At 40.3% G+C, this 26414-nt stretch overlaps 1 protein-coding gene across 1 annotated transcript in view; it reads right to left on the minus strand.

Moving 5' to 3' along the window:
• Positions 1–26414, minus strand: part of myt1b (myelin transcription factor 1b) — a 221233-nt gene that overhangs the window by 68586 nt on the left and 126233 nt on the right. Inside the window, 8 exon segments of the mRNA XM_038803365.1 lie at positions 271–361; positions 4395–4529; positions 7291–8184; positions 9526–9791; positions 10072–10134; positions 11225–11255; positions 11656–11710; positions 14234–14340. Of these exon segments, the coding sequence (XP_038659293.1) occupies positions 271–361; positions 4395–4529; positions 7291–8184; positions 9526–9791; positions 10072–10134; positions 11225–11255; positions 11656–11710 (1535 nt within the window). The 5' untranslated portion in view covers positions 14234–14340.

Consider the following 26414-nt stretch of genomic DNA (forward strand, 5'->3'; position numbering starts at 1 on the left):
ATAGTGCACTGAAGCATTAATGTACAATACCAACTACTTGCCTGCTCTCTAAATTAGGAAATAATTTATTCAATCCTCCTTGAAAATCCAAAAGAATTGACACAAACCATTTTCCCCCCAAAGTTAAATAAAGAATTAAAGGATTTTGAAAATAATCAAATATTTTAATAGCTAGGTTTAACATCCATTCTAAAACACAGTTGTACAATTGTTCTGCAGCATCTTTCACCTCTAAGTTATGTCGAAGTATAATGAAGATAGTGTCCCTACCTCCTGTGTGTATTTCGGTTGCTGTTGACATGCCCTTGTCCTGTGCAGCCTGGTGTGGGACACTTCAAAACATTTTCATGCATGGCAAGGACTGAATGAGCAATTGCAAAACAAAAAGTATCAAACACTGACTGCCTTTTTATAAGTAGTATCATTACGTCATGCTGGCATTCAGATGAAGCTTGTAAAATATAAATTTTTGGCAGTTTTATTTTTGGCTTGAGCTTTCATTTCATGGACCAAATCAGAAGCATCAGATACGTATGTGGCTATTCTTTATCTGTGAATATTGCAGGATATTTAACCTTGGGAGGAGGGAATCACGGGGGAATTTGATTCTATCCTCACACACTATTCACACAGAGTTTTCCAGCAGGGGTCATTGGATAGCAATCAAGGACAGGAACTCTGAATGATTTTCTTCTTCCTTGCTCAGGAATACTGAAGCCAATTGTACCACTTATAGCCACTATGAGCTCAGCACAGGCTAGAAAGGGGACTTAGAACCTTCTGGTCTGTATGACTCAGTTATAAGCTTATTTTACATACAAGTAAACCGCGGAGGCAGTGAATAGCACCAATTTAAATTATGAATATTTTACAACACAAGAAGTGAACAAAAAGAGAATCATATCTCTATGGCTGTCATTAGTGGCACTGTTTTCAACTAATCAAGGTACAGGAGCTCACTGATAATACCATGCAAATAGTTCCATCACTGGGACAAATGAATTTATATTAATGGAAGCTCAGTGGTATTAATTTTGTTTATTGTTATTTATCAAATAGCTCAGTTCATACAGAACTTTTCACTATTATCATACATGTATCACAGTGCGTAGTTGAGGTGAATAGTGTATATTTGTTTAATGGAAAGTTAGATAACACATTTTTAATATTCTTTCATTGGATGTGGGTGTTACTGGAAAGGACAGCATTTATTGCCCAGCCGTAGTTGCCCTTGAACTGAGTTGCTTGCTCAGCCATTTCAGAGGGTGTTTAAGAGCGAACCACATTGCTGTGGGTCTGGAGTCACATGTAGGCCAGACTGATAAGGATGGCAGATTTTCTGCCTTAAAGGGCAATAGTAAGACCAGATGGGTTTTTATGCGTCATGGCCATTACTAGACAGGCCCCCAGAGTGTAACACCTGGTTCTCTGGTTTACTAGTTCAGTGACAATACCAATATGTCACCACCACCCTGGAAGAAGAATGAAATATAGGGCCTGATTTCACACAAAGGTTTCTAAGTCGTAGCGAGTGGGAACTGCCGTGAGCATCCCGACACTCGACCCGGCGAGCCTGTCACCGGTATCAAACATTAACTGGTCCACTTAAAGAGGCCCATTGGCTTCACGGCACAAATGATGGTCCACCAGCTGATTCACTGGTACTGCTCGTCGCCAACAAGGGGAAGCAGTACTTAAACTGAGGTGAGGACCCACCAGCCGCCACCCAGATCACCGGTCACACGTGAGTTGTTAATGCCATACAGAACGATCCTTCCCTTCCACATGTCCATTATCCCGCAGGATCAACATCCGGCGGTGCCGGTCCAACTAGAGTGCCCTCCCCTCTTCCCGCCTCCCGAGAGAACACCTCGGAGGAGAGCTCCAAGGAGACCACTATATTCACTGTACAGCTATCATCCTCACCCTCCACCAGTGCAGAGACACACGCCTTAATGGGTGACAGTAGTGGTCAGGCTTCTGGGGCACATTCTGGTGAGCACAACACAGTTGCTGAGGCACATCAGGTGGAGGCAGGAATGCCCAGGCAAGCCAGCAGTCGGAGTTCGGCTGGCTCCCAGGACCAGCTGAATCCCAGTCAGATGCTGAGCCTTTGGACCAGGTTCATCCAGAGCTGATGCAGTCGATAGGGTGAGGCCGTGCTATTCAGGGGGGGATGTCAGCGGGACTCCAGCAGTCCATAGTTGATGGAAGGATTCCCAGAGGATATGGGTGCAGGAGATAGCGCCGGCAATGCATAGCATTGTGGCCAACACTGCTAGAGTGGCGACCGCATTGGAGAGCCTGGTGCACTACGTTGGCAGCATGAGTGGTGGTGTCCAAGGCGTGGCTCAGTCAGTGACAGCCATGGTTGAGGGTCTTGGTAGCATGTTCGACTTACTGGGGAACGTGTCCTAGTCCCAGGTGGACCTTTCTGAGGTGCTGCGGATCATATCCCAGTTTCAGGTGGGCATTGCCGAGGCACTCCAGACCATGCACTGGTCGCTGGAGGAAGTGCCCCGGTCACAGGTGGACCTTTCCCGGGCACTCCAGAGCATATCCCAATCACCGAGGAGCATTGCCAAGGGAATCAACGCCTTGGTGCAGACGTTGGGGAGCCACTAAGGCTGGCAGAGCCAGTAGACGCAGGGGCAGCCAGGTCTCAATCCAGCTGCCCCTCCATCCTGAGGTGGCCCTCAGGGCCCTATGGGCACTGACCAAAAAGCAGGGGGTGCTGGATGCCAACCTGGTGCCACCCTACGAAGAAGCGACGGCAGCCACCAGCTTGCCTGAATGAATCACGAGGGCAGCCTCCGCGGATCCAAGATATCATTAATCCTGTGTAATGTCTGTAAGGAGTTGGAGAGGGTGAGAGACTGACAACCAGTGATGTCTTCTACCCCGGAATCCTCCATGCTGCCATGGCTCCCTCCCCCCCACTCCTCAGCTACCCCCCCCCCTCCCCCGACACACCTTGCCATTCAACAGGCCCTGCCCACACACCCGCGGCCGCAGTGGGGCCCCTGGTCAGCCCCCAGATGTCCCCGGTGCTGAGGCACAGCCCCTGGTTTGCCGGATGTTGGCTGCTGCTTCCATGGCCTTCTTCCTGCAGTCGCTTCACATTCTGATTGTGGCACCCACCACCCCACCAGCCAAGGGGTGTCCCTCCCCTCCACTGATGGCGGCCAACCCCCCCCTCACATGACCAAGGTTGCCCACTACGGGGACTCCCCACCACCTCCCCCTTGCACTGGGGCAGCAACTCTAGTGCCACCCCCGGGCTCGGACCCCCACAGCAGGCATTCCTCCAACTCTTCACATCTTTAAAAAGGAGTACTAATTGTCACCTGCATGACCACTTTCTGGGGAGAAGGATAGGTCACGGGAGGCCGTTAGATAGGGTGACGTTCCTGTTAATTGTACAGAGATTGGCTTTAAATGGTGATTGTTGGTTTCTTGCCACGATTTCACCGACGGGAGCGGGCCGGTTAGACCGTAAACCGATCGATGCCTGGTGCGGTTCCCGATTTCGGCCTCTCTCGTGATCTAACGGCCACATCGCACTCCCGCTCAAGCGCAACATGGCCGTAAAATCCCGCCCAAAGGGTCAACTGATAGATTTGGATGAGGAAAATAGGAGGCCTGAGTGAAGCATAAATGCTGGTGTCGACTGGTAGGGCCAAATAGCCTGTTGCTGTGCTGCATATTTTATATAATTCTATGTAATGTGTACTCACTGCTTTAAGGCTACTTTTTATGAACAAAATAGGCTGTTTTCACAGTTAATTTTTGATCTTATGCTTTTGATTTAAAAATGATCTTCATTATCAGTAGCTGAACCAATATTGACCTTTACACATTTTGCATTGCAAAATTATAAATAATAACTCATCATGATCAACCCGAAACCCATGAGTAGCAGAAACATTACTCAGCTGGATCTGACAATTGCTGTCAGAAACATAAGTGCACAAATACTTTGCATAGTCATATCAAACTCCTCCAGTATTATAATGGAGGCATGCACCCGTTTATGTTAAATAGTTTCACACTTCCATTTAAAATACCAGAGAGATAATTAATGTGAGAAAATAATTTGTTTGTACAATATAATTGCTGCCAATGACTTTTGCACTCTCGGCTGTCAATGACACACAAGGGTAAGTTTACAAATTGGCACTCCTGGGTCACAGCTTTGTCTTCTGGGAGTGAATTTGGGAACTTTGGGTGAAAACTCCCATGCTTTTCCGTCCACTATAAATAAGAGATGTAAGATTGCCTAGGTAAAGCTATGAAGTTCAGGATTGGAAGTACCAATTGGTAAATCAAACCCTGTTTTGCAGCGCTGTGAAGTTCAATTAAACAGCTTAATCTCACAAAAAGCAGATACTCACTTTCTGGAGGTATTTTATCCTTGTGTGGACATCCAGAAAGACTACGATGGTGTGGATACAATCCTGTCACATGACCGGTGCCATCACAGCCAGGCGTTGGGCACTTGATCTCCCTCTTCTCAGACCTTGAGGGATCTATACAACCATGTGTATAAAAGCACCAACATTAAGAATTCCTTTGTGCGCTCCCTGTCATTAGCTTATCCTCTAAGGTCACAGGGAGCTCGTAAAGCATGATTTTGTGCAAGCTGCATACCCTGTCACAACTCCGCTTTGGATAAAATACTAAGATCTATTTACTTTGCTATTACAGGCCTTTTTTTCTTTCTCATTAGTAAACTAAACCAGTGAACAATTTAATCCAAGGGAAGAACACAAGGTAGATTCACATGCTGAAGGTGATCCGGCCATCTCCTCCATCCAGAAATACCCTACTGGTCTCCCAGCAGCATGAAAAATGCAGGCTTTTTGCCTTCACCTCTTTACCTGGAAGCAGATTCTGTGTCCATTACTCTTTGTGTGAAGAAGAACTTCCTGACGTTGGTCATGAATTTATCTTTCATTCATTTGATTTTGTTTCTCCTTGTCCTATTATCTGAGTTTAATCTGAAGTAGAGTTCAGGATTGACCATTTGTCTTCTGATTGTTATCTCATACAAAACTACAGAGCCCCTCAGTCATCTCCAAAGATAGGTACATTTTTTGCTGGTGAATTTTAAAAAGTTTCATTCAAGTATAAAAACATTCAACTAACTGTATGCTAATGAACATTTGAAGATACATTTTAAATGATAATTGTTTCATACAATCTTCACTGAACAAAATGTAATTCAATTAAATATTGAAAATTACACGGGTTGCAGTTGATTATGGTTAATAATGAGGGTAAAAGTCCATTATTCCAAGGATGTGAATTATAATTTCACAATTCAGTAATGTGAAATTAAAATATATATATATAGTTCACTCCAGCAAATTGTTACTTAATGGTCATTTCAAGAAGGATTTAAATCTTAAAAATAAATCACACGTGGAATAAATAGACTACTGCATTATTCATTGTTATGTTACTGATGTTCTTCCAATTGTATCAAAGCCCCCTGCAATAATTTATTGTTCCAACCACAATCACAAATGGCTTATTCTTTATGCATTGAATCTCTGATATTGAAATTACAAAGTGACACTAACATATAAACATCTAGTGCCTTTGTCTGCATTCCTCTCCGCTATTTCAGCAGAGGCAATGTCCATTGATCCTGAACAGGTGATTGACTCCATAAAATAGTAGAGTCAGGCAATTCAGGAAAAAAAGCACACAAATTATTTGGACTATATATTGGGCGAGATTCTCTGGAACCCCAACCATGTGTTTCTCGGCCGCACGCCGTTCGCTGGAGGCGGGATTTTATCTTCCCGCCGCTTGTCAATGGGATTTCCCATTGCAACCATCCCACGCCGCTGCAAAATCCGCTGATGGGGATGTGCTGCCAACGGGAAAAGTAAATCGCAAAGACTAAAGAATTCCAGCCATCTCAATTTACAAGCCTTTGATTTATTTTTTCTCACTATTTGTTCTCGTCTGGTAAACATTGGGGCCCTTTTGGCAGCAACAGCGATTTGTACCTCGAAGAGAATTTTTTTTTTACAGAATAACCCTGGACACCAAAATTGTCGGCAGGATCTTTTAACCATGTGTAGGCCAATGTTTACAGCTAGACTTACAACAGAAGTCGCTTGATAAGAGATCAAAATCAGAATATCTGGTAACTCCACACCCTCCCTACTGCCCATGTTCAGAGGACAACTCTGACTTCCCTCACTGCCACCCTTCGTAATATAATAATAATCTTTTATTGCCACAAGTATGAAGTTACTGTGTAAAGGTGCTAGTTGCCACATCCGGGTGGCTGTTCGGGTAAACCGGTACGAGAATTGAACCCGCGCTGCTGGCCTTGTTCTGCATTACAAACCATCCTCAACCTTGTATTACTGTCCAAATTGTAAGGGCCCTTTCGTTGATTCCCTTATTTCCCATTTATTGTATATTGCCGTTAACATTATTGATTCATGGATGTTTATTGGACAAGGGGCCTCACGGTAGCATGGTGGTTAGCATCAATGCTTCACAGCTCCAGGGTCCCAGGTTCGATTCCCGGCTGGGTCACTGTCTGTGTGGAGTCTGCACGTCCTCCCCGTGTGTGCGTGGGTTTCCTCCGGGTGCTCCGGTTTCCTCCCACAGTCCAAAGATGTGCGGGTTAGGTGGATTGGCCATGCTAAATTGCCCGTAGTGTAAGGTTAATGGGGGGATTGTTGGGATACGGGTTAAAGTAGGGTGATCATTGCTCGGCACAACATCGAGGGCCGAAGGGCCTGTTCTGTGCTGTACTGTTCTATGTTCTATGTTCTATCTGTCTATCCCACTGACCAAAATGGCCCTGCATATCACTGCATGATCGGAAGAGACACTGGACCTTCCTCATCTACATAGCATCACTAAATGCACTTAGCCAGTAAGTCATCCTGTGGACTACCAGCTGGATATGTTATGCATAAATAATAAGTCACTTTTAAGTTCGCTTCACTTTTCACAAATGTAAAATACCAAAAAGCTATAATCAATTGCTGTTTTTACAATATTTTTTGTTTTTATACTGCATTAGGTTGAATTATTCAAAGAATTATTTCAGTGTGTTTAATAGATCTGGCTTCAGTACTAGCACAGCTGCAGAGCCTGTATAATTTGCTCAGTGTGTGATCAGTTATTTTATGCATACGGTACAGCACGTTTTATGCTCAATGTGGTGGAATAACAATGTACACTGCACTGAAAATTAAATCCATGTACATAGAATAATCAAGTAATTGTCATCCCAGGCTACAACCTGCCACTTACCTTTACTATAAAGGTTCTTCCTGATGGAATCCAAAGATTTATTTGGCTTGTCTTCCATGTGAATATGCCTCATTTGTTCCCCTGATATCCTGCTGGGCTCTCTGTTTACATCTTCTCTCTTCATCTTCACCTGCTCAGCTTTCAGAGCAATGGCCTGCTCTAGTAGTCCAAGATTTCCTTTTGTCATCATGTCATAAATTTCTAACTCTTCAGTGATTGCAGACTTTGGAGGTAAACTCTCGCTCTCATCAGTGCATTCCTCCAGATTGTCCTCTGCAATTGCTGAGCTTTCTGACTTTAGTTGTCCTTCACAATGAATGTCCTGTTCTGTCTCTTGCGATAGCTGCACTATTACTTCAGCACTGTCCTTGTATTGCACATTAGTGGACTTCTTCTCCTCCATATTCTGCTTGTCAGCTTCATCAACCTCTTGTTGGAAAACCATTGTCCGCTCACTGCAGTGAGAGGAATCAGTTGTGTCCTTAAATTCTTTACATTGTTCTTCATTTGTTTCATCGGTAGATGGAAGCGCATTTTCAATTGTGTTTTCTTCAATCGAGTCTTGGTCCTGGTCAACTTCCTTTTCGCATTCAGAATCTTCAGTTGCAGTCTCACTTTCGATAATTTCCTTCCCAGAATCACTTTCTTCTTCCGTTGTCTCCTGATGTGTGTTGTCTTTTGTATAAATGCAAGTCTCTGGAGGTTGTGACTCACTGTTACTTGGCTTTTTATCAGAAAATGAAGGAATTGCAGTATCGTCTACTATTTTGCCAAGATTTAAAAGTGATTTGGCAACTAATTCCTGATAGTTAACAAAATCGTCCTTTCGAGTACTGACATTCTTGGCTCCATCCTCCCAATAATGCCTATCATCTTGCCCTTTATGCCTGGCATCTGCAATAAAGGAAAATGATATATGTTTAGTTTCCATTATGACTGTGTACTTTTAGAAGAATATCCCAGAACTTTATCATTAAATCTTTTACTGTACTTATACAAGTTGAGCACCTGTGACACTGCTCGTGGCAAGTCAAATAATATCCATTTAATAATGATTGGAGTGTTATATCAGATAACCATGCAGTGTGTTACCTTTGTTACTGAAATGAAACTGTTTAAAATGGCCTGTCCCTTTAAAGCCATATTGAGTACATGCTGAAAATCTTGAGGCTGGTTCGAGAAATTAGAGGTTGGTGAATGAAGTTTTCAGATTGTCAGGTATCTGTAAATTCCTAGCTCTGGGTCAGAAGAAACTAGCATCAAATAACAGTCTTTCTTTATGCACACTTCTAGCATTTTGCAGTGTGATGCCCAAATTGCAGCAGTCCTCAAAATGCACTACGGTATCATTCTACATTAATCTAATAAACAGTTTTAAGATTTTGTTTCTGAGTATTACACTGATCTTTTGAATGTTTTTTGTAGTGCAAAATGGGCAGATGTTAACGATTCTCATACTTATCTTTATAATCCTATACAAAATGGTCATCAGATCCAATTTACCCAGATATAATTTACACAGTTATTATTCTGGAAGATCTCTCAGCACTACTAATGATTGTTTGGGGTCTGGAGCATGGAGCTGCTAAAACTGAATGTTTTAAGTCTGGCTTGCCCCTTCAAGGCCATTGCTCCCATACTCCACAGTGGAAGAGGTCTAACTAAGAAATTCCATGTAAATATAGGTGCTTGTAAAATATTGGTTCTAGCTCAGAAAAAAACAGCGAGGATGGGAACATCTGGACTGCAACGTGCTCGCCAAACTGTTATAGAATCATAGCATTTACAGTGCAGAAGGAGGCCATTAGGCCCATCGAGTCTGCACCACCCCTTACAAAGAGCACCCTACTAAATCCCACGTATCTACCCTATCCCTGTAACCCAGTCACACCCACTTAACATTTTTTGGACACTAAGGGCATTTTAGCATGGCAAATCCACCTAACCCGCACATCTTTGGACTGTGGGAGGAAACCAGAGCACCCGGAGGAAACCCATGCAGACATGGGGAGAACGTGCAGACTACGCACAGACAGTGACCCAGCCGGGAATCGAATCTGGGACCCTGGAGCTGTGAAGCATCAGTGCTAACCACTATGCTACCGTGCTGCCTTATAAATGCCCTAAGGTCTTGCTGCATTTATCATGGTGATCTGGAAATTACTTTATGATGTTATAGCATTGATTCAAAATTAATTGTAATATTTCTGTAGATCTTTGTAATTTGTACGGCACCTGGTACTGATTCAGTGCTTTCGATTTCTTCCATATTTTTTTCTTCTTCCTCCTCCTCTTCTATTTCGTCTTCGACCTCAAGTGCTTCTTCTGATTCATCTACAACCGACTCCTCCTTTAAGTCCAATTCAACTACTCCATCGCTATCTCCATTATAACCTTCATCCAAAGCGAGTTTTAATGGGTGGGATTTCCTTTTGGTTAGGGGTTGATCAGAATCGATGTCTTGTATTTTCCTTTTCTTGACCAAAGGGCAGCCTTGTGAACTTATAATAAAAAGACCATCATTTTACAGTTGATTGAAAGGCATCTTTTTTTAAACATAAAAGTTTTAGTGAACATGCTTCAAATAGATTCTTCAACTATTCCAAGTTTTTAAATATTGAAGGAGCATTGTCAGCAAATCCAGGCCCCTAAATTACACCATGAGATACAATGCATTTAAACTAGTCTCCGCTCTCTGCTACCCCATTTTGAACATACTCATATCGAATGATGCAATTTTATGGCCATGATCTTTAACTTTGGAAAAGTAGAGATATTTACCTTCTGTGTCGTGCATATTTTCCACTAGCGTGACCTGAGCCATTACATCCTGGAGTGGGGCAGCTGAACAATAAAGTGAATACAAGATCAACACTTTTGCAAATTAGAGCACAATACAATATTGCAATCTTCTTCTTGGCTTTGGAGATGGCAAAACTCCAGTCAATAATTTTAATGAAAAATGCGAGATAGGCATAAGATGGGAATTCCAATTTCTGTGCCCATTCTAGCCTTACATTACAAAAATGTGTGAAAAATAATAATCATTTTCAATCTTTCATTTTCAATGTTGAGCACTGTTCATTCTTAGGACCTTGATGCACAAGAAAAGTCACAAGTTTCAATTCTGCCACTGTTTGGGTGTCGGTAGGCATGCAGTTTTGAATTACTGCCCGCAGATACAACTTATTTACATGCCCTACAGTATTTGGAGACATTTTATACAGCCTGTCTCTAACAATGTTTTACTTGGCTGTTATAATTGTACCTATAAAAGCCAATGCTCCAAGCCAAATTGATTACCTTTGAGATTGGGACAATGCTCACCTTTTTTTAAAGAGATCACACTCACTTCACAGATTATAGTGCCTTGGTCCCTTCCTCTTGCCAAATTACTACATCCACCCAGATCAAGGTTTGAATTTATATTTTGGCAAGCAACTATGCCAACAAGAAAACTTTTTCAGAATTCAAACATCACAGGATAAAATCTCATACAAGTGTTATTAGAGAAAATGGACTTCTATTGTTTCTGAGTTTTTATCCTTCCCAATGTACAGCACTTCTTTATATGTATAACAGACTTTTTATCCTGAGAGCCAACAACATTGAACTTCTCCCCATAACAATTAATTGCATTACCATCCTTGAAAATCCCCACTACTGACATCCAGGGAGCGACCATTAACCAGAAACTGAACTGGACCTGTCATATATATACTGTGGCTACAAGAGTAAGTCAGAGGTTGGGGATACTGCCCCCCCCCCCCCCCCCCCCCCCCCCCCACACCACACACACAAATGCCTGTCCACCATCTACAAGGCACAAGTCAGGAGTGTGATATAATACACTCCACATGCCTCGATGAGTGCAGCTACAACAACACTCAAGAAGCTTGGCACCATCCAATTGAATATTAAGAACTCATCGTACCTTATATCCTGTCCCACAGGCTCCACGGGTACTGGGCAATTTGATGAAAAAGAAGAGTGAATAATTATAATTCAGTTTTAAGAGGCGCTTGATATGAAACGTAAGTGCTAATGAGCCATTATACAATATATTGTGATATAACTGACATTTAAATTTAATCATGCAATAAAGTTTCAAACATAGTACCATAAAAGTAACATTGAAATAGATGGGTAAATCTCTGCGATAAAGCAAAGCAAGATGAAAAATGCAGCATCAGTATATATAGGTTTTATAGGGTATTCTAAGGGCAATCGTACTAAATTACATTGTACCTGCATTGGTTAGTGAAACCGGCAGTCATAATATTTGCAGAAAAATTATTGCAAAACTTCCAGTAGCTACCATTGAGTACCAAAACATTACAGAAAGTGAAAGGTAGTTATACTTACTCCTGATTCCCTTTGAGCGGGTGCGCAGCCTCTTTTCATCAACATCTTGGTTCATCTGTAAAACAAAAAAATTGCAGTTAATGGACTGTAGATTTAATTTGCCTCAAATACATGCAGCTTATACTATGCATGATCAGATCGGTTTCCAAAGACATAAAAAAGGAATTACTGTAGTATTTATTCTAAATTATTATGTTATAAATGCTTAAGATACTCATACCAAAATCCTCTTTCCACTATTTTAATGGAGCCATCAACCGATTTATTTTAATCTATTTATCTGATAAAATAGCAGAAAGAGGAATTTGAGACAAACAATGGCAACAAGTTGCCATTAATGTCTATAATATCTCAAGGAACTTCACAGAGATGTAATCAGGCAAAAAAGAGTTTTCAGCCACAAAAAATACATCAGAAGTAGTGATAAAAAAAAGCTTGGGTCAAGCAGTAGATTTTAATGAGAGTCAAAAAGGAGATGAAGTTGGAGGAGCAGCTGTGTTTAGGTAGGAAATTATGGGGCTTCAGATCTAAACAACTGGCACCAAAATATTTTCATGATAACATCATTGATTGTAAGTTGTGGGCTTATTTACTTTGCAGAGCAAGTTACTCTTCAAAGTAACTGATATACTTAAGATTGGTTAATTTAAAAAAATATTTGTTAATGGGATGTGTGTATCACTGGCTAGGCCTGCATACATTTCCCATCCCTAATTGCCCTTGAGAAAGTGGTGGTCAGTCACCTTCTTAATGCCATTGAATATCAAGGGGAGGTGGTTCGATTCTCTCTTGTTGGAGATGGTCATTGCGTGGCACTTGCGTGGTGTGAATTTTGCTTGCTATTTATCAGCCCACACCTGAATATTGTCCAGCTCTTGCTGCATATGGACATATGGACATATGCTTCAGTATCTGAGGAGTCACGAATGGTGATGAATATTGTGCAATTATCATCCAACATCCCTGGTGCCGACCTCATGATGGGGGGAAGGTCATTGATGAAGCAGCTGAAAATGGTTGGGCCTAGGACACTACCCTGAAGAAAGCCTGCAATGATGTCCTGGAATTGAGATGACTGACCTCCAAAAACCACAACTAGCTTCCTTTGCGCTCGGTATGACTCCCATTGACTCCAGTTTTGCTCAGGTTCATGGATACTACACATGGTCAAATTCTCCCTTGATATCAAGGGCTGTCATTCTCATTTTATGTCTTGAGTTTAACTCTTTTGTCCATGTATGGACCAAGGTTGTAATGAAATCAGGAGTTGAATGGCCCTGGTGGAACCTAAACTGAGCGTCAGTGAGTAGGTTATTGCTGAGTAAATGTCACTTGATAGCACTGTCGACCACACCTCCATCACTTTGCTGATGATCAAGAGTAGGCTGACAGGGTGGTAATTGGCCAAGTTGGATTTGTCCTGCTTTTTGTGGACATGACATACTACCATATTTTATGCTATATGTTATGTTAAAGACAGAAAGATGCAATACTGTATTATCACATCAGCAATACTAGAAAACACAATTAATTTCTATTTTTAGTGCAAAATTCCCATTGGTAACATGCCTTGCACTTACTGCAGTGGAGCAGGTGTGGGATACGCTGCAATTCTATTTATTAGGCTTTCAATATACAGGACTTCAGCAATTCCGTGATCTCAGCGGCTTTTTTCACAATAGACATATTACTTTTCATTATGGAGACCTAAGTTCAGCTAAATCTCTGTTTAGCATTTTATTCACATACATTTGAAATTTGGCAGCAATGCAAATTATATGTACGATGACTTGGCAATTGCTGCTTTCAGCAAATAAATTATTAAAATAGATGCCACATGAAACTCTAATGTGTAGTACACACGATATGTTAAATTTATATATATGTGTTGATCTGGCAGAAACAAATAATAAGACAGTATTCCTTCCCTGAATATTAACAGAAAAGAGACAAAGAAGGTTTGAGAAGGATGATTGTTAATAAAGGTTTTATATTGAAGCACTCCATAGGTTGTAAGTGTTTATATGTAATATGAGGCCACAGACGTTCTAGATATAGACACTCTTCGGTCTTTTGAATTACGCTACTTTGCAGGAAGTGATCTATTGATTTAAAGTGCTGTAGCATCCCACTTAAATTATCTTACATATCTAATTCTTCTACTGACTTTCCTTCTTTGGGCTGCTGGGGGAAAACAGAGAATAAAAACATAATGTGGAAATTAACAAATGACCATGGGAAATAATACGTAAATCGATGTAGGGCATCAGCATCCCAGAATTTAAATTTTCCAAATTTTCAGTGTTGTCTGGTTCTGCATTATGTGCCGGAGGAAAAGCTGAGATGCAATAATTCTCAGATTGCTATTCTGAATAGAATTCTAAAGCAAGCACGTGCAGCGGTTTTCTGGGAACCAGGCATACTATATATGCAATATGTACACTATACATTGTGGTATTTGTAGTGTTGAAATGCCAGATTGCCTCAGCAGCAGTTGTGGCCATTGCAGAGCTCAACTATTATTTACAGCATGACTACAGCAAATGTTTCACTGAGAGAGTGGAAACCTTTTTGTCACCTTGGTGTGTTTGTTATGCAGGTTACTGGGTGTTTCACAAGTTCTGAGCTTCTCAGTACTTCCTTGAGTCCAAGTCTGATTCAGCAGCTCACCTCTAAATTCATTTTCTGTGTGATTTAAAGTAAGATATATATGTTTTTTAAAAAAGCACAACATAACTGCTCAAAAGACAATTTACAGTCAACTTGAACACATTTTGAAAACTTGCCAAGCTTTATACGAGAATCATGCTTAGTGTATGGTGAGTAACATGCAAACTATCTATTTGGCCATCATGGCACAGCTGCTACCCCATGAATCCTGCGTAATATTAATGAGATCACTTATCTCTTTTTAATTATTTTTCCAGCTCATTGTACAAATCATTGAAATAGCATCTTAAATCCATATCAAGCAATAACATTTACTAGTAACTTACTCACATGATTTGACGGTTGTGTGACAAAATTCTACAAAGTACACCTGTCTATTGTAATTGTACCTTGCGACAAGCAAGGCAGTTGTAACTCAGAGTAAAAATGTCATGGAGATGGAAAAACTACAAAATGTATTTGGATTAGGCTGAAAGGTTTCGGAGGTTTTGTCTTCGCTACAAGGAACTCCGTAAAATCCGCTAGATTGGTTGCTGTACTAGTGATTTTGCAAGTTGCTGGTGCCAGAAAGCATACTTGACATTTTCCATTGGACAGTTGAATGTCCAACATGTGTAGAAATCTAGGACCATGCTTAAGACTCTAAAAATACAAATTATTGAGAAATCCATACAAGTTTCTATTTGCCTGAGAACAGCTCTCTTGCAGTAGACATACAGCGCATATGCAAATCCAGAAAATGTTGATGCAAGTTGACAAAGCAAAGGTTTAAGGACACTTGCAAGGATACTGTTGCAGTTTAACAAGCTAAGATCACATTTCTACGAGCATGGAGCAGCGGCAAGATCACCTTAGCAATTAAGGCACTGACTTGCGGGGTTTGTGGAAACAAATGGGAAGAATCTCAGACCGCAGTGATAAGTCTCTCCTTCCAGGTTTCATTAATGAACCAGCTTGTCAGGACAATCAACTGTATCTTAAGTACTATGGACATGTCCAGGTTAAGTACTGGATTAATGAATCTGCCACAGAGTTCTAAACTTCCACTGGCAGTTACATCTACTTGGAGGCACAGCAATCTCATACAGATTCCTCCTTCTTCCTCTTAACGAGGATAGTATGAACTGATCACAGGACAACTGATAAGTACAGGTGTGAGCCCTGCTAACTGGTTAACTTGCACTCGTGCCTCCTTAAGAGTGGCTTAATGAGCACCGTACTTCTGCCATAAAATATTTAAGCACACATTTGCTCCACCTTCCTAGCACAACATGGACACATACCATAACTTATCAAACAAGTTTCACGAGTTGGAGATGTGGAACTTTGGCAGCAGTTGTTTGTCTAGCCTAATCATGTATCTGTAGGTAACACATCCTAGCAATTACCAGCTCAAGTTTGAGAGTTTTCTCAGAAGGTATATGGCAGACAACTGCATCAGTGCAGTGGAGTACTATGCAAGGAGCAGCTTGGGACATATTAGTCAACTTTATGGTTCCTGATTTCCAAGTTCAGGGCCACATACCAGGCATATTCACCTCTCACTAGTTCATCTAAGTCCTCAAGTGAGGGACTTTGGCAAAGAGACATGTGCACTCTGAGGCTGGCTCCTCCTCAAGAGTACTCAATGACAGGGAGGCCAGGATTGTTGCCTTTTGACTCAAAGTAAACTCTTCTATTTCACATCTATTTCTCCTGAACCATAAGGGTCAACTGTTTAGAGGTGTCTCATACACCGCAAGCTTAGTTGAGTTGGAAGAAAGACAAGAAATCCAAGTGTTCTTCAACACTTTCTAACCCTTACTGACAGATTTGCTTCTCCAGTTTCTTCATGAGCCAAGGTGACAAACTAAGCATCAACAGACGTTTGGACAGACGAAGGAAAAAAATTCAGCAAATGTTTTTGGTCTGTCCAGTATTTGCAGTGGTACACTGGTGGTTATTATAAATCACTTCCTGTTGTAAGTGGGAATTAATTTACAATGTTTTCTTCCGCTTTAAAGAAAAAACAAAAATAAAATGTTTGGCGGGATTTACCGAGCAATCTGTTGTGTGTTTCTTGGTCATGTAGGCAGCCCGCCAGCAGGATTTTCTGGACCCACCGTTGCCAATGGCATTTCCAGTTGAATGCACCCATTGTCAGCACGGGACCGGAGACGGCGTTGCGCCACTGGTGGGTCCAGAATATCCCGACGGCATGAACAGCCAGTAATTCCGCCCGATATTTTTGTACCCCGTCGTGAAAAGGTCCAATATTCTAATTTTATATGGCCTTTTTCCCCCAAACCAAAAATGAGCCAATTCTGACGAATATATTGGGCAGGGGTCTCACACAGCGTGTTTTTTGGTGGCGGGAGGTGACCCATTGTCGCTCAGCAGCAGGACTTCTGGTCTCGCTGTTATCAATGGGGTATCCTATTGATTACACCCCTTTGGCAGGGCCAGAAACTGCTACCTACGTGAAGAGCCAGAAGATCTTCCCCAAAATGGTAATGCATACCATTGACCTAAACTCTGATATAATTCAGATATCAGTAGCTGTGTCTCATGTAGTTCTGATCAGTTTGTCCATTTAGTGCAATTATAATTGGGTGTGATCAGATAAATACATATTGCTCAGAAACATAGAAAATAGGAGCAGCAGGCCATTCAGCCCTTCGAGCCTGCTCCGCCATTTAACATGACTGACCATCAAATTCAGTAACCTGTCCTCGCTTTCCCCACATACCTTTTGATTCCTTTAGTCCAAGAGCTCCTTCTTGAAAACACACATGGCACGATCCAATGATCCAATGGCCATGCTGCACCGGAGAAGCAACTCGCTGCAGCGCAGCGTGGCTGATAAAAACCAGGAGACCCCACTCCCGGGATCTACCCAGCTTGCAACACTTCCCGAGGTCCAAAGCAATCTCGCGGGACATTGCGATGCAAATCCCACCGATTGTGGGCGGGATCACTTTTTGGCAAGTCTGCATATTAGAGCGAGAGCTTGGGTGAGTATTGATCAGCACTGGTCCCACCAGCATTCGTGGAGGACTCCCAGGGGATCGGATGTCCCCAGTTGCAGGCCACTTGGGCATGGTGGTGCCCTGACACTGCTGGCACCACCTGGATACACTGGCAGCATCAGCCTGGCACTTTGGAAATGCAACCTGGGTGCCAGCCTGGCACTGCCTAGATGCCATGAGAACTGCCAGGGTGGCAGGTTGGCATTGCCAAGGTGCCAAGCTGGCATTTTTTGTGCGTGCGCGATCGGGCCAGGGGTGCCCTGCTTGGGTGTTGGGGGGGGGGGGGGGGGGGGGGGGGGGGGTGAGGGACTGGGGCCCGTCTCACAGTGTGATCGGGCTGGGGGGGGGGGGGGGAGGTTGAGGATTACTTCGAGGGCCGGAACGCAGTTTAAAAATGGCGCCCTGATCTCTTGCTACACTGTTCGCCGGAACTGCTTACTATACAAAATGGGGCTATGTATGACCTCGGCCGCATGTTCCCCATTCATGCCTCTTACACAACGCAAGTCGCGTAGAGTAGCCATGTGTTTCTTGGAACTGCGAGCACCAGGAAACACGCGGCTAAACGTGCTCGCTATGGGACTTTGTTCCCTTTGGGAGAATCGCGCCCACAATGTTTTGGCCTCAACTGTTTTCTGTGGTAGTAAATTCCATAGGGTCACTGCACTCTGAGTGAAGAAATTTCTCCCCATCTCAGACTTAAATAGTTTAATACATATCCTTAGTGTATGATCCCTGGTTCTGGACACACCCACCATCGGGAACATCCTTCCTGCATCTACCTTGTCCAGTCCTGTTAGAATTTTATAGGTTTCTATGAGATTCCCCCCTCATTTTTCTAAACTCAAGTGAATATAATCCTAACCAATTCAATCTCTCCAAGTGAATATAATCCTAACCAATTCAATCTCATTCTTCAGTCCCACCATTCCAGGAATCAATCTGGTAAACCTTCTGTGCATTCCCTCTATAGCAAGAGTATCCTTCCTCAGATAAGGAGACCAAAACTGCACACAATATTCACCAAGGCCTTTATAATTGCAGCAAGACATCCCTCCTTTGGTACTTGAATTCTCTCACTATAAAGGCCAACATACCATTTGCCTTCTTTACCGTCTGCTGTACCTGCATGCTTACTTTCAGCGACTGGTGTACAAGGACACCCAGGTCTCGTTGCACATGCCCCTCATTTAAATTGGCAAGAAAAAAATGTTTAAAATTAGTATTTACTAGTCATACTGCCAATATTTTTTCAAATAATAAGTACTTCCAAAGTAACTGATACAGGACTTGAGCTTGCATTTTGTTAGGGACAGTTAAACTGAGAGGTAATTTGATAGCAGCATTGCACTCCTACCTAGGCACTATCAGTTCAAATCTCAGCCCAGGGTGACATGCAAGCTGGTCTAAAACTACTGAATCTGTTTCTTCATGGTGAATCTTCAAAACAAGTTACAGATTTCCAAAATTAACAAATGCTACTCTCACAAGGAAAACAGCGAGACTGGACAGGTCGACAATAACTAGAGAATTTAATGGGTTACCAAAGTTTTGATGCATTGCAAAATGAACATGTCTTTCTCTTTTACTTTAGCAGGATAGTTTGTTTTTGTCTTTCTTTGTTGATACCCAGGACAACTATTCCATTTAGTGACATTAAATTCTATTTTTATTGTGTGATATTTATCAGTTTGGGAGTCACAATACATGATTCAATAGGTGAGAATTTAGTTCCATTGGTTTATACTGACTGAAAAAACACCTGTTTTTCTTACATGGGGTTAAACAATTTTCAGGGATTACTTTTATTGTGTTTTTGCAGTATTCCTTGATTTTGTTCCGAATTAAAGAAAAAACAGCGAGTGTTTTGAGTGTTGGTGACTAGCAAACATATAAATGCTTTTCCCTTTCTTAAATTATTGTAATTACTTGAATGGTCAGTTTTCATTTAATTCATTGAAATTCTATACACAGAATCGGTTAACTGATATATCTTAAAAACAATTAGTTGTGCATATGGGACACTCAGTATAAATGTGACATTTGCCGAAAAATAATCCAATTTGTTTGAAAATCGTTGTAATTTGTCATAACATTATCGTATTAACAGTATATGATCCACAAAATGTGGATCGCTATTTTCTCCTCCGTTTCATGCATATTCAGTGGTCTATGTTTTGTGTGTAAATAATTGAATATTCTTTTTCTTTTCTTATTTTTCATCTCCACCAACTTTTTTTCTTGTTTCTCCCCAGGGTAAACCACATTTCCAGAAATCATGTCTTATGCACTGCATCTGGTTAATTTTCTGGGTGCAGCAGTAATCTTGGCTGCAACCCCATCTGTTCTTTTCCCCAGAAAACAAAAAAGGAGTAGGACACAGCTGATAACTACCTCCCGCACAAATGTGGGCACCAACAACAATTTAAAAAGTTGTGCCTCACCCGATTTTTCAACAATTAACTTAATATCTTAAACTAATTATTAACAATGGACTACTCCATACTGGGTCATCCTAATCCTTATTATTAATATAATTTACTCTTCAATTTGAATCAATCCAGTATTTTTAATCGCAGCACAAAGGTAACCCAGATTTTTGTAAAGCTTGCAGAAGAGAGATTTTAAAAGTGTTTTTGATTTGTTATTTACTGAATACACGTCACCATGTATGTCAGGTCTTTTTCATTGTATTTTAAGCACATTAAGTTACAGGCACTGCAACAATAAACAACTGATGACGATTTTGAAGTTCCGATCAGTACTGAGGATGGTTATGTCCTCTCATCTAACCTTCCATTGTGCAACATGGTTTTGGCATGTATTGATTTACATTTTGGGAATTTAGGGATTCAGACATCTGTACTGAGCTGAAGTCCACTTACTGAACTCTCATCTCCAATTAACAATCCGCTGCACCATAATGCATTACACCACATTCGCAATCAAAGTGCGCACACAACGAAATACAAAACTGCGTCCAATACAGCTTTCCTGTCAAATGATTAGTTAATGGAGATTGAAATACATGCTGCGCGAATACATGTAAATACTGTTAACAGTAGCTTTTTCTAACTTGGTGTTTTTCTTCAAAGTTGTCTGTTTTCTCTTATCCTCCACAGTCACTGCTTAACACTTTTAGTAGCCAACATCAGTAAATTTGTCCTGACAAATTGGAAAACATTGTCTGTCAGTACAACAAACCATACACTTAGGATGTTATTTAATAGAGGTGGCGGGTGAGACTCCCATGTCAGCTCTGTTCAGGAAGGGCCAAAAAATTACGTTCCTTAGGAACAAAAGCCATGGGGGTGGAATTTTCACCTTCCAAGAGCTGCCAGCCAATCAGAGGCTTTGGCAGCAGTGGCTTCAATCAGTACTACACCCACACAAGACATTGGATCAAGGTGAGTGATAGTGACAGCAGCAAGGACAGGGGATGGCACTCAGTGGGACGCCACCACCACCACCAGACCGCTCCCCCCCCCCCACCTTCCTGATGCTGGGTCTTTTGGTTATGCACTAGTGGCTTTGAATGAGAGACCCCTGGAGCCTGCAAGCAAACCTGACAGATTTGCTTTTTGGATTCCCTGCCTACGAGTCCTCTCCTGCTGCTGGGCAATATCAGTGGTGGTAGAATAAGGCCCTTAAATGGGCCCACCTAAGGGCTTTAATGATAGGTGGGCAAGAAGACCATCCATGGGACCCACTTGGCACCTTTCCACTGAAGTGCTACCCTGTCACCAAAGTCACGATGGGGGAAGGGCAAAATATTCCAGCCCTAGTTTCTGATTTTGGAAGTTTTGGGCTAAATGCTGTATGCTTGATTTTGAAAATACTGTGAATAGCTTTAAAATATTCATTATAATATAGGAAATATTACAGTTTGTTTTTATCTAAAATGTTGTGACATCAGGAGGAAGTGTACAGCATTGATCCTGAGATCAACCAAAACAATGTCAAGATTTAAATAATCTTATATTGTCTGTTCAATTTGAGATAAACCTTCTAATTTGTTTGCTCTGACCAGTATTAAAATGCACAAAACTATAAATCAAGCTTCTTAAATGGCTATATGGTACAAATAGTAGTTCTCTCATTTGTTCCATTTACACTGTGGTGCACAATGTATGTGTATATATATATACATATATATGTGTGTGTGTGTGTGTGTGTGTGTGTGTGGGTATATATATATATATATATAAAAGTTATAATGTTTAGCTGGTTGAAGTTTTAATATATATAAGACAAAACTTTTACCAGCTGAACATAGTAACATTTATATACAACTCACTCGATCAAATTAAAAATAAATGACCAATTGCATACACATTTAAAAATGAATCCTTTGTGACTCTTCTCATGTTCGGCAGATTTCAATTTGTAATGTGACAAGTATGGTGAGGTTAAACAAAGGCTTCCTGCTGACTACACTTACAGAAACCACGTGATTCCTTTCTTACAAATGTAAATGGCTCCTTTACAGCTTGCAGGGGATATACAGTAAAACACATGTTTTACACTTCACCCTGTGTTTGAATTTTTTAAATCAGTGGCAGTGAAATTATTTCATATTATAACTGAAGGATCTAATCTTTAAGAATACTCAAAACAGCTTTGATAAAACTTTGTTACTCGAAGCTTGTTTGAAGTGTAAAGCAGTTTCAGCACTTGTACACAACTGTTAGTGAGTCATTTCTTCTGTATCACGATCGTTTTAAGAAGGATTTTCTATCATACAGCCCCCCAAAAAAGTGAAAATTCCAAAACCAAATTCACAAATCAGGTGGTTTTAAGGACACAAATTTGTTAATTGTCATACAACACATGCACAGGCGGTTGAATGGCAATAAAGGGCCACTACTCTTAGCTGAAATGATAGGATTTTTTTCTATAGGTTAAGCATTTTTTTTCACCGATTATTGACCACGTTCTCTGGGAAGCAAGGAGCTGCTTGAAACAGCTGTTCTTTTCTCACAGCTAATTGCTTTTTTTCCAGGTCTTTATTAGCAAGTCACCTGTTCCTGTCACTGTGTAATCAATGATGGAAATCAGCACTTTCTCACAAATCATGCAAACAAATCTGTGCAAAGCTGGTCCCAGAAAACACCTACCACCAAATTATCTGTCAGCATCATAAACATTCTGCCAAATAGCTTTGAACTAACATACAAAACAATTAGGAGATTGGAAGCATTCATGCTAGTTTACATCGAGCAAGGCTTCCAAATAAAAGCAGTCTTTGTTTTTTAACACTAGAACAAAATATAATTGCCCTCAGCAAGAAATTTGCACTTTGTTAAAAAGCAGCAAATTAATGGAACTTACAAGTGAAGCCGTGAATTTCTGATTAAATTAATGATTTTGTATTGCATGTTTGAAAGACTGTGATTGCAGCTTATCAGAGTGTATAACATATTGTTTAAAGTTCATGTGAAAAGTGAAACTTTAAGGTAGCAAAATAAAATCTGAGTAGCTAAATAAAGCTTGTAATAAGTTAGAATACATTTGATTAATAAGTGTATTAATTTTGCAATATTATGAAGCAGGAAACCAACATCAACGAAATTACATTTTTGTGTGACTGAATCAACGTTTTTCTAAATTCAAGGTTAATTCACAAGGAGTTTTTACTTCGAAATACTCCAGCAATACAGAATATTTTAATGAATTCTTATTTGAACAGATATTACTATCCTGCTTAAAAATTGCATAGAACGACTTCTCCAAGAGCAGGGAGTCAAAGTGGAAAACGCAGAGAACTAAGGAGTAAATCCAATGCTGGGACTCGAGGTTTATCTGAGATCTCTACTACTCTGCCTTACTTTGGAAAATAATCTTACTGGTGGACCCAATTTATCAAATACAAAAAGTCCTTCACAGGAAGAACATCAAAAAGTAAGTCTTGATTCTGCACCGAAGCAACTTATTGTCGTGTTTTTTAGTTTTTGCAGCATCAAGAGCCTGTTAGTTCAAACAAACAGCTGACATGTCAAAACGGCTCCACAATCATTTTTTTTACTTTAGAGTGCACAGATCAACTTCATCGAAAGGGTAATTCTGGAATAAGTATGTGTTGGTCATTGTTTTCAAAATTAAGATGACCATATGGAAGATGATAAAGGAAGCAGATGAGGAAAAGGAGGTTCACGAGATGCAGCTAAAGTGATGTAAATTCAACCTGAAGTGGCTTCTATTGACAAACAGATCAGCTGTGTCCGTACAAAGCTTAGAGAACAGAAGAGATCCAACAACATACTGGATGTAGCTGTAAATTAAGCTCTCGCCAAGCTGTCCCAGTTAAACAAATAGTTTTTCCCAACAAGGCAGGACAAGCAGTTTCAGTTATATTTATCAGACTTCAACAGAGGGCAAGAACACAAGCTTTGTCTTCCTTTGTCAGGAGGAGAACATTAATATTGACTTACCTTTTCCCCACAGCTATTGTCCACCTCGGTGAAATGACATCACGGAAAGCAATAATGAAATCTACAGCAGGGGCTGGGCCACGGCAGTCCACAACGGAGTATGAGGCATGTGGTGGTTGAATTAAATATTTGATACTCCAGTGTGTCGTATAAACCTGCTAAAGGCTGTGTGTCATTTACTTAATGACCAGTCTCATTAGTTAGATGGCAGAGAAGGCTTGATGCATTTTCTGTGTAAATACACTACCCATAAACCCTTGGGGTTGCAATATATCTGTTTACTCTATGAGGAGAAATGAATTTACTGTATACTATCTAATAGGTGGTCCTTCAAATTTAAACATTTCAGAACTAGAGTTTCAAATATTCCTGTACCTACTGCTTCAAAAAGAAACACCACACAGAACTGGCTAACGGACTCAGTCTGATTAAAATTTAATGGGGAAGATTACTTACTTTAATTTATGCTTTGAACCAAAAGCTTGTTAATGTCACAACTGTCAACCTCCCCGCTGTAACCATACTTGTGGTAGAGTCCTAGGATTCCTATTAGAAACACTGTAAGCGGCCCAGGATATGACAGATGCCCTAGGTTATCAAAGCTACTTCCTTTGTTGGCTTCAAACCTTATTAGAGGCAAAGGACAGCAGCCATTCATTAAGATCATTTGAGATTTGCATTCAAATGTCATTTTCTATCTCACTTTACCAGGTTGTGCATATAGTAAGCTTCTACAAGCCAATCTCCTCTTGCCAAAATTCTATTAAATTCTTATCTCAAAGCACCAGGCAGTATTATACATTGCACTTCTTTTGTTATGCATTATGGCTGAAATCAATCAGCAGTGTCTGGTGTGGATCAGCTGTATCATGCCATTTTAAAAAGAATAACAAAGAAACAAACAACTAGCAGAGACCACAAAGCACTAAGCACAGAAACAAGCCTCAACCAAAGGACATTACTAGATGTAAGAAAACTTTGGGTTGCTACAATATATATTTAACTCAGATTAATAATACTGACTGTGCAATTACACAAACCACGGTTAGAACAATAGCACAGAGAGACAAAGAATACATATTTACACACAATATCACATTCGGAAGGAATCTGAAGTGAGTCGTGAAATTAAATGAAAATACTTACAACAAAATCAGTAAACTTTCTAATTTTATAGTTAGCTAGACTGGTTATGTATAAGTTTTTGTTTAAAAAAAAGAAGGATCCCTATGAGAAAATTTCTACCTTGGACAGCTCCTTTCAGTCTGTATGATCAGTACAGGGCAAAAACATGGTTCAGCACTTTAGTCAGCTCCAGGGATTTCTACTTCCGGCACAAACCTCAATTTGCTACTGTAAACATGACTTCAATTTCAGAAATATTGTCAAAAAGAAAGTATGAATATTAATATCCATTGAAAGGTTATATTGAAAGTACTGGTGAAAGTAGTTTCTGAAGATTTGTTGAGCTGCTATGCAATTCCAAACTTTTCAAAAACTTTCACTAGTTTTTACTAGTTATTTTACGATTATATCAATACTTTTAAATAATATTTACAATAAATGGGTTAATACTTCTGTTAAAATACAGAGAGAGAGAGCAATTTGATTTGAGTATTTTAAACATTGATACGATAACTTTATCAGTAGTATTGTTTAAACTTTTACATTTTAAATGAATAGTTCAGGAGTGGAGTTGTCTTGGAAAGCAAAATAATTATACTCTTTTGAACAATACTCACTAACATGCTACTTTTCAATCTGGGTTCCCCCAACTTTTCCACAATAAAGTATCTGAAGCTGAACATTTTACACAGTATTGTAATAGGAATTGTAAATGAGTTTATACATCTAGAAAAACAACATTATTTTAATCAATAATATTAAAACATTTTATTGAAAAAAATGAACTGCTCATGGTTGAATTATTTTCAGTTCTATAACTGCTAAATAGAGCTTTTACTTTGAGCAAGTTCTGAGTTAAACTTTTTGCATAGTTAATTAAGGTAACTCCTTCAATTACCAGCTGGGACTGAATTCATTTTTCATTTTGGTCTCACAACAGATTTTGAACCTATGCAGATGGGCAACCCTAATTCACCAGACTACAATCAGTCCTGTTGTATGCTGGATGCAACTGGTCAGCATTAATATTGTATACGTAACAGCTGAACATTTGGAGTGAAACCTGCCTGTGGCAGACCCTGGCAGATGGAAGCAGCATACAGAAACTTTTAATAAGCCTTCAGGCTAACATTGTCTTAATGATCCTTGTCAGGGACATATCAGAATCACGGAAGAAACAAAACTTCTTTGTCAAAAGTCCAAGAACAATATCCCTGTTCAATTTCAACACGAGGATTAATTTAAAGAAAACTAAAGTTTAAAGTAAATTTTGCATATCCCCACTGCACAGGATTACAGACTCTAAACACTGCAATGTAAATTAATATACTCCAAACTGATCTGAAAAAAGAATAAACAAATATAATCTGAAATGTATCGTTAAGAGACTGCAAAATAATTAATGTAAGAAATAGATCAAAAGTACATATTTTGGTTTGCACAGAACTGTATGAAATAAATTATAATTATTCACTTTAGCAATTGCAAACAAAACCACAATTAATCCTCACAATATGATCAACTC

The sequence above is a fragment of the Scyliorhinus canicula genome, chromosome 7, assembly GCF_902713615.1.
Source record: "Scyliorhinus canicula chromosome 7, sScyCan1.1, whole genome shotgun sequence".
NCBI lineage: Eukaryota > Metazoa > Chordata > Chondrichthyes > Carcharhiniformes > Scyliorhinidae > Scyliorhinus > Scyliorhinus canicula.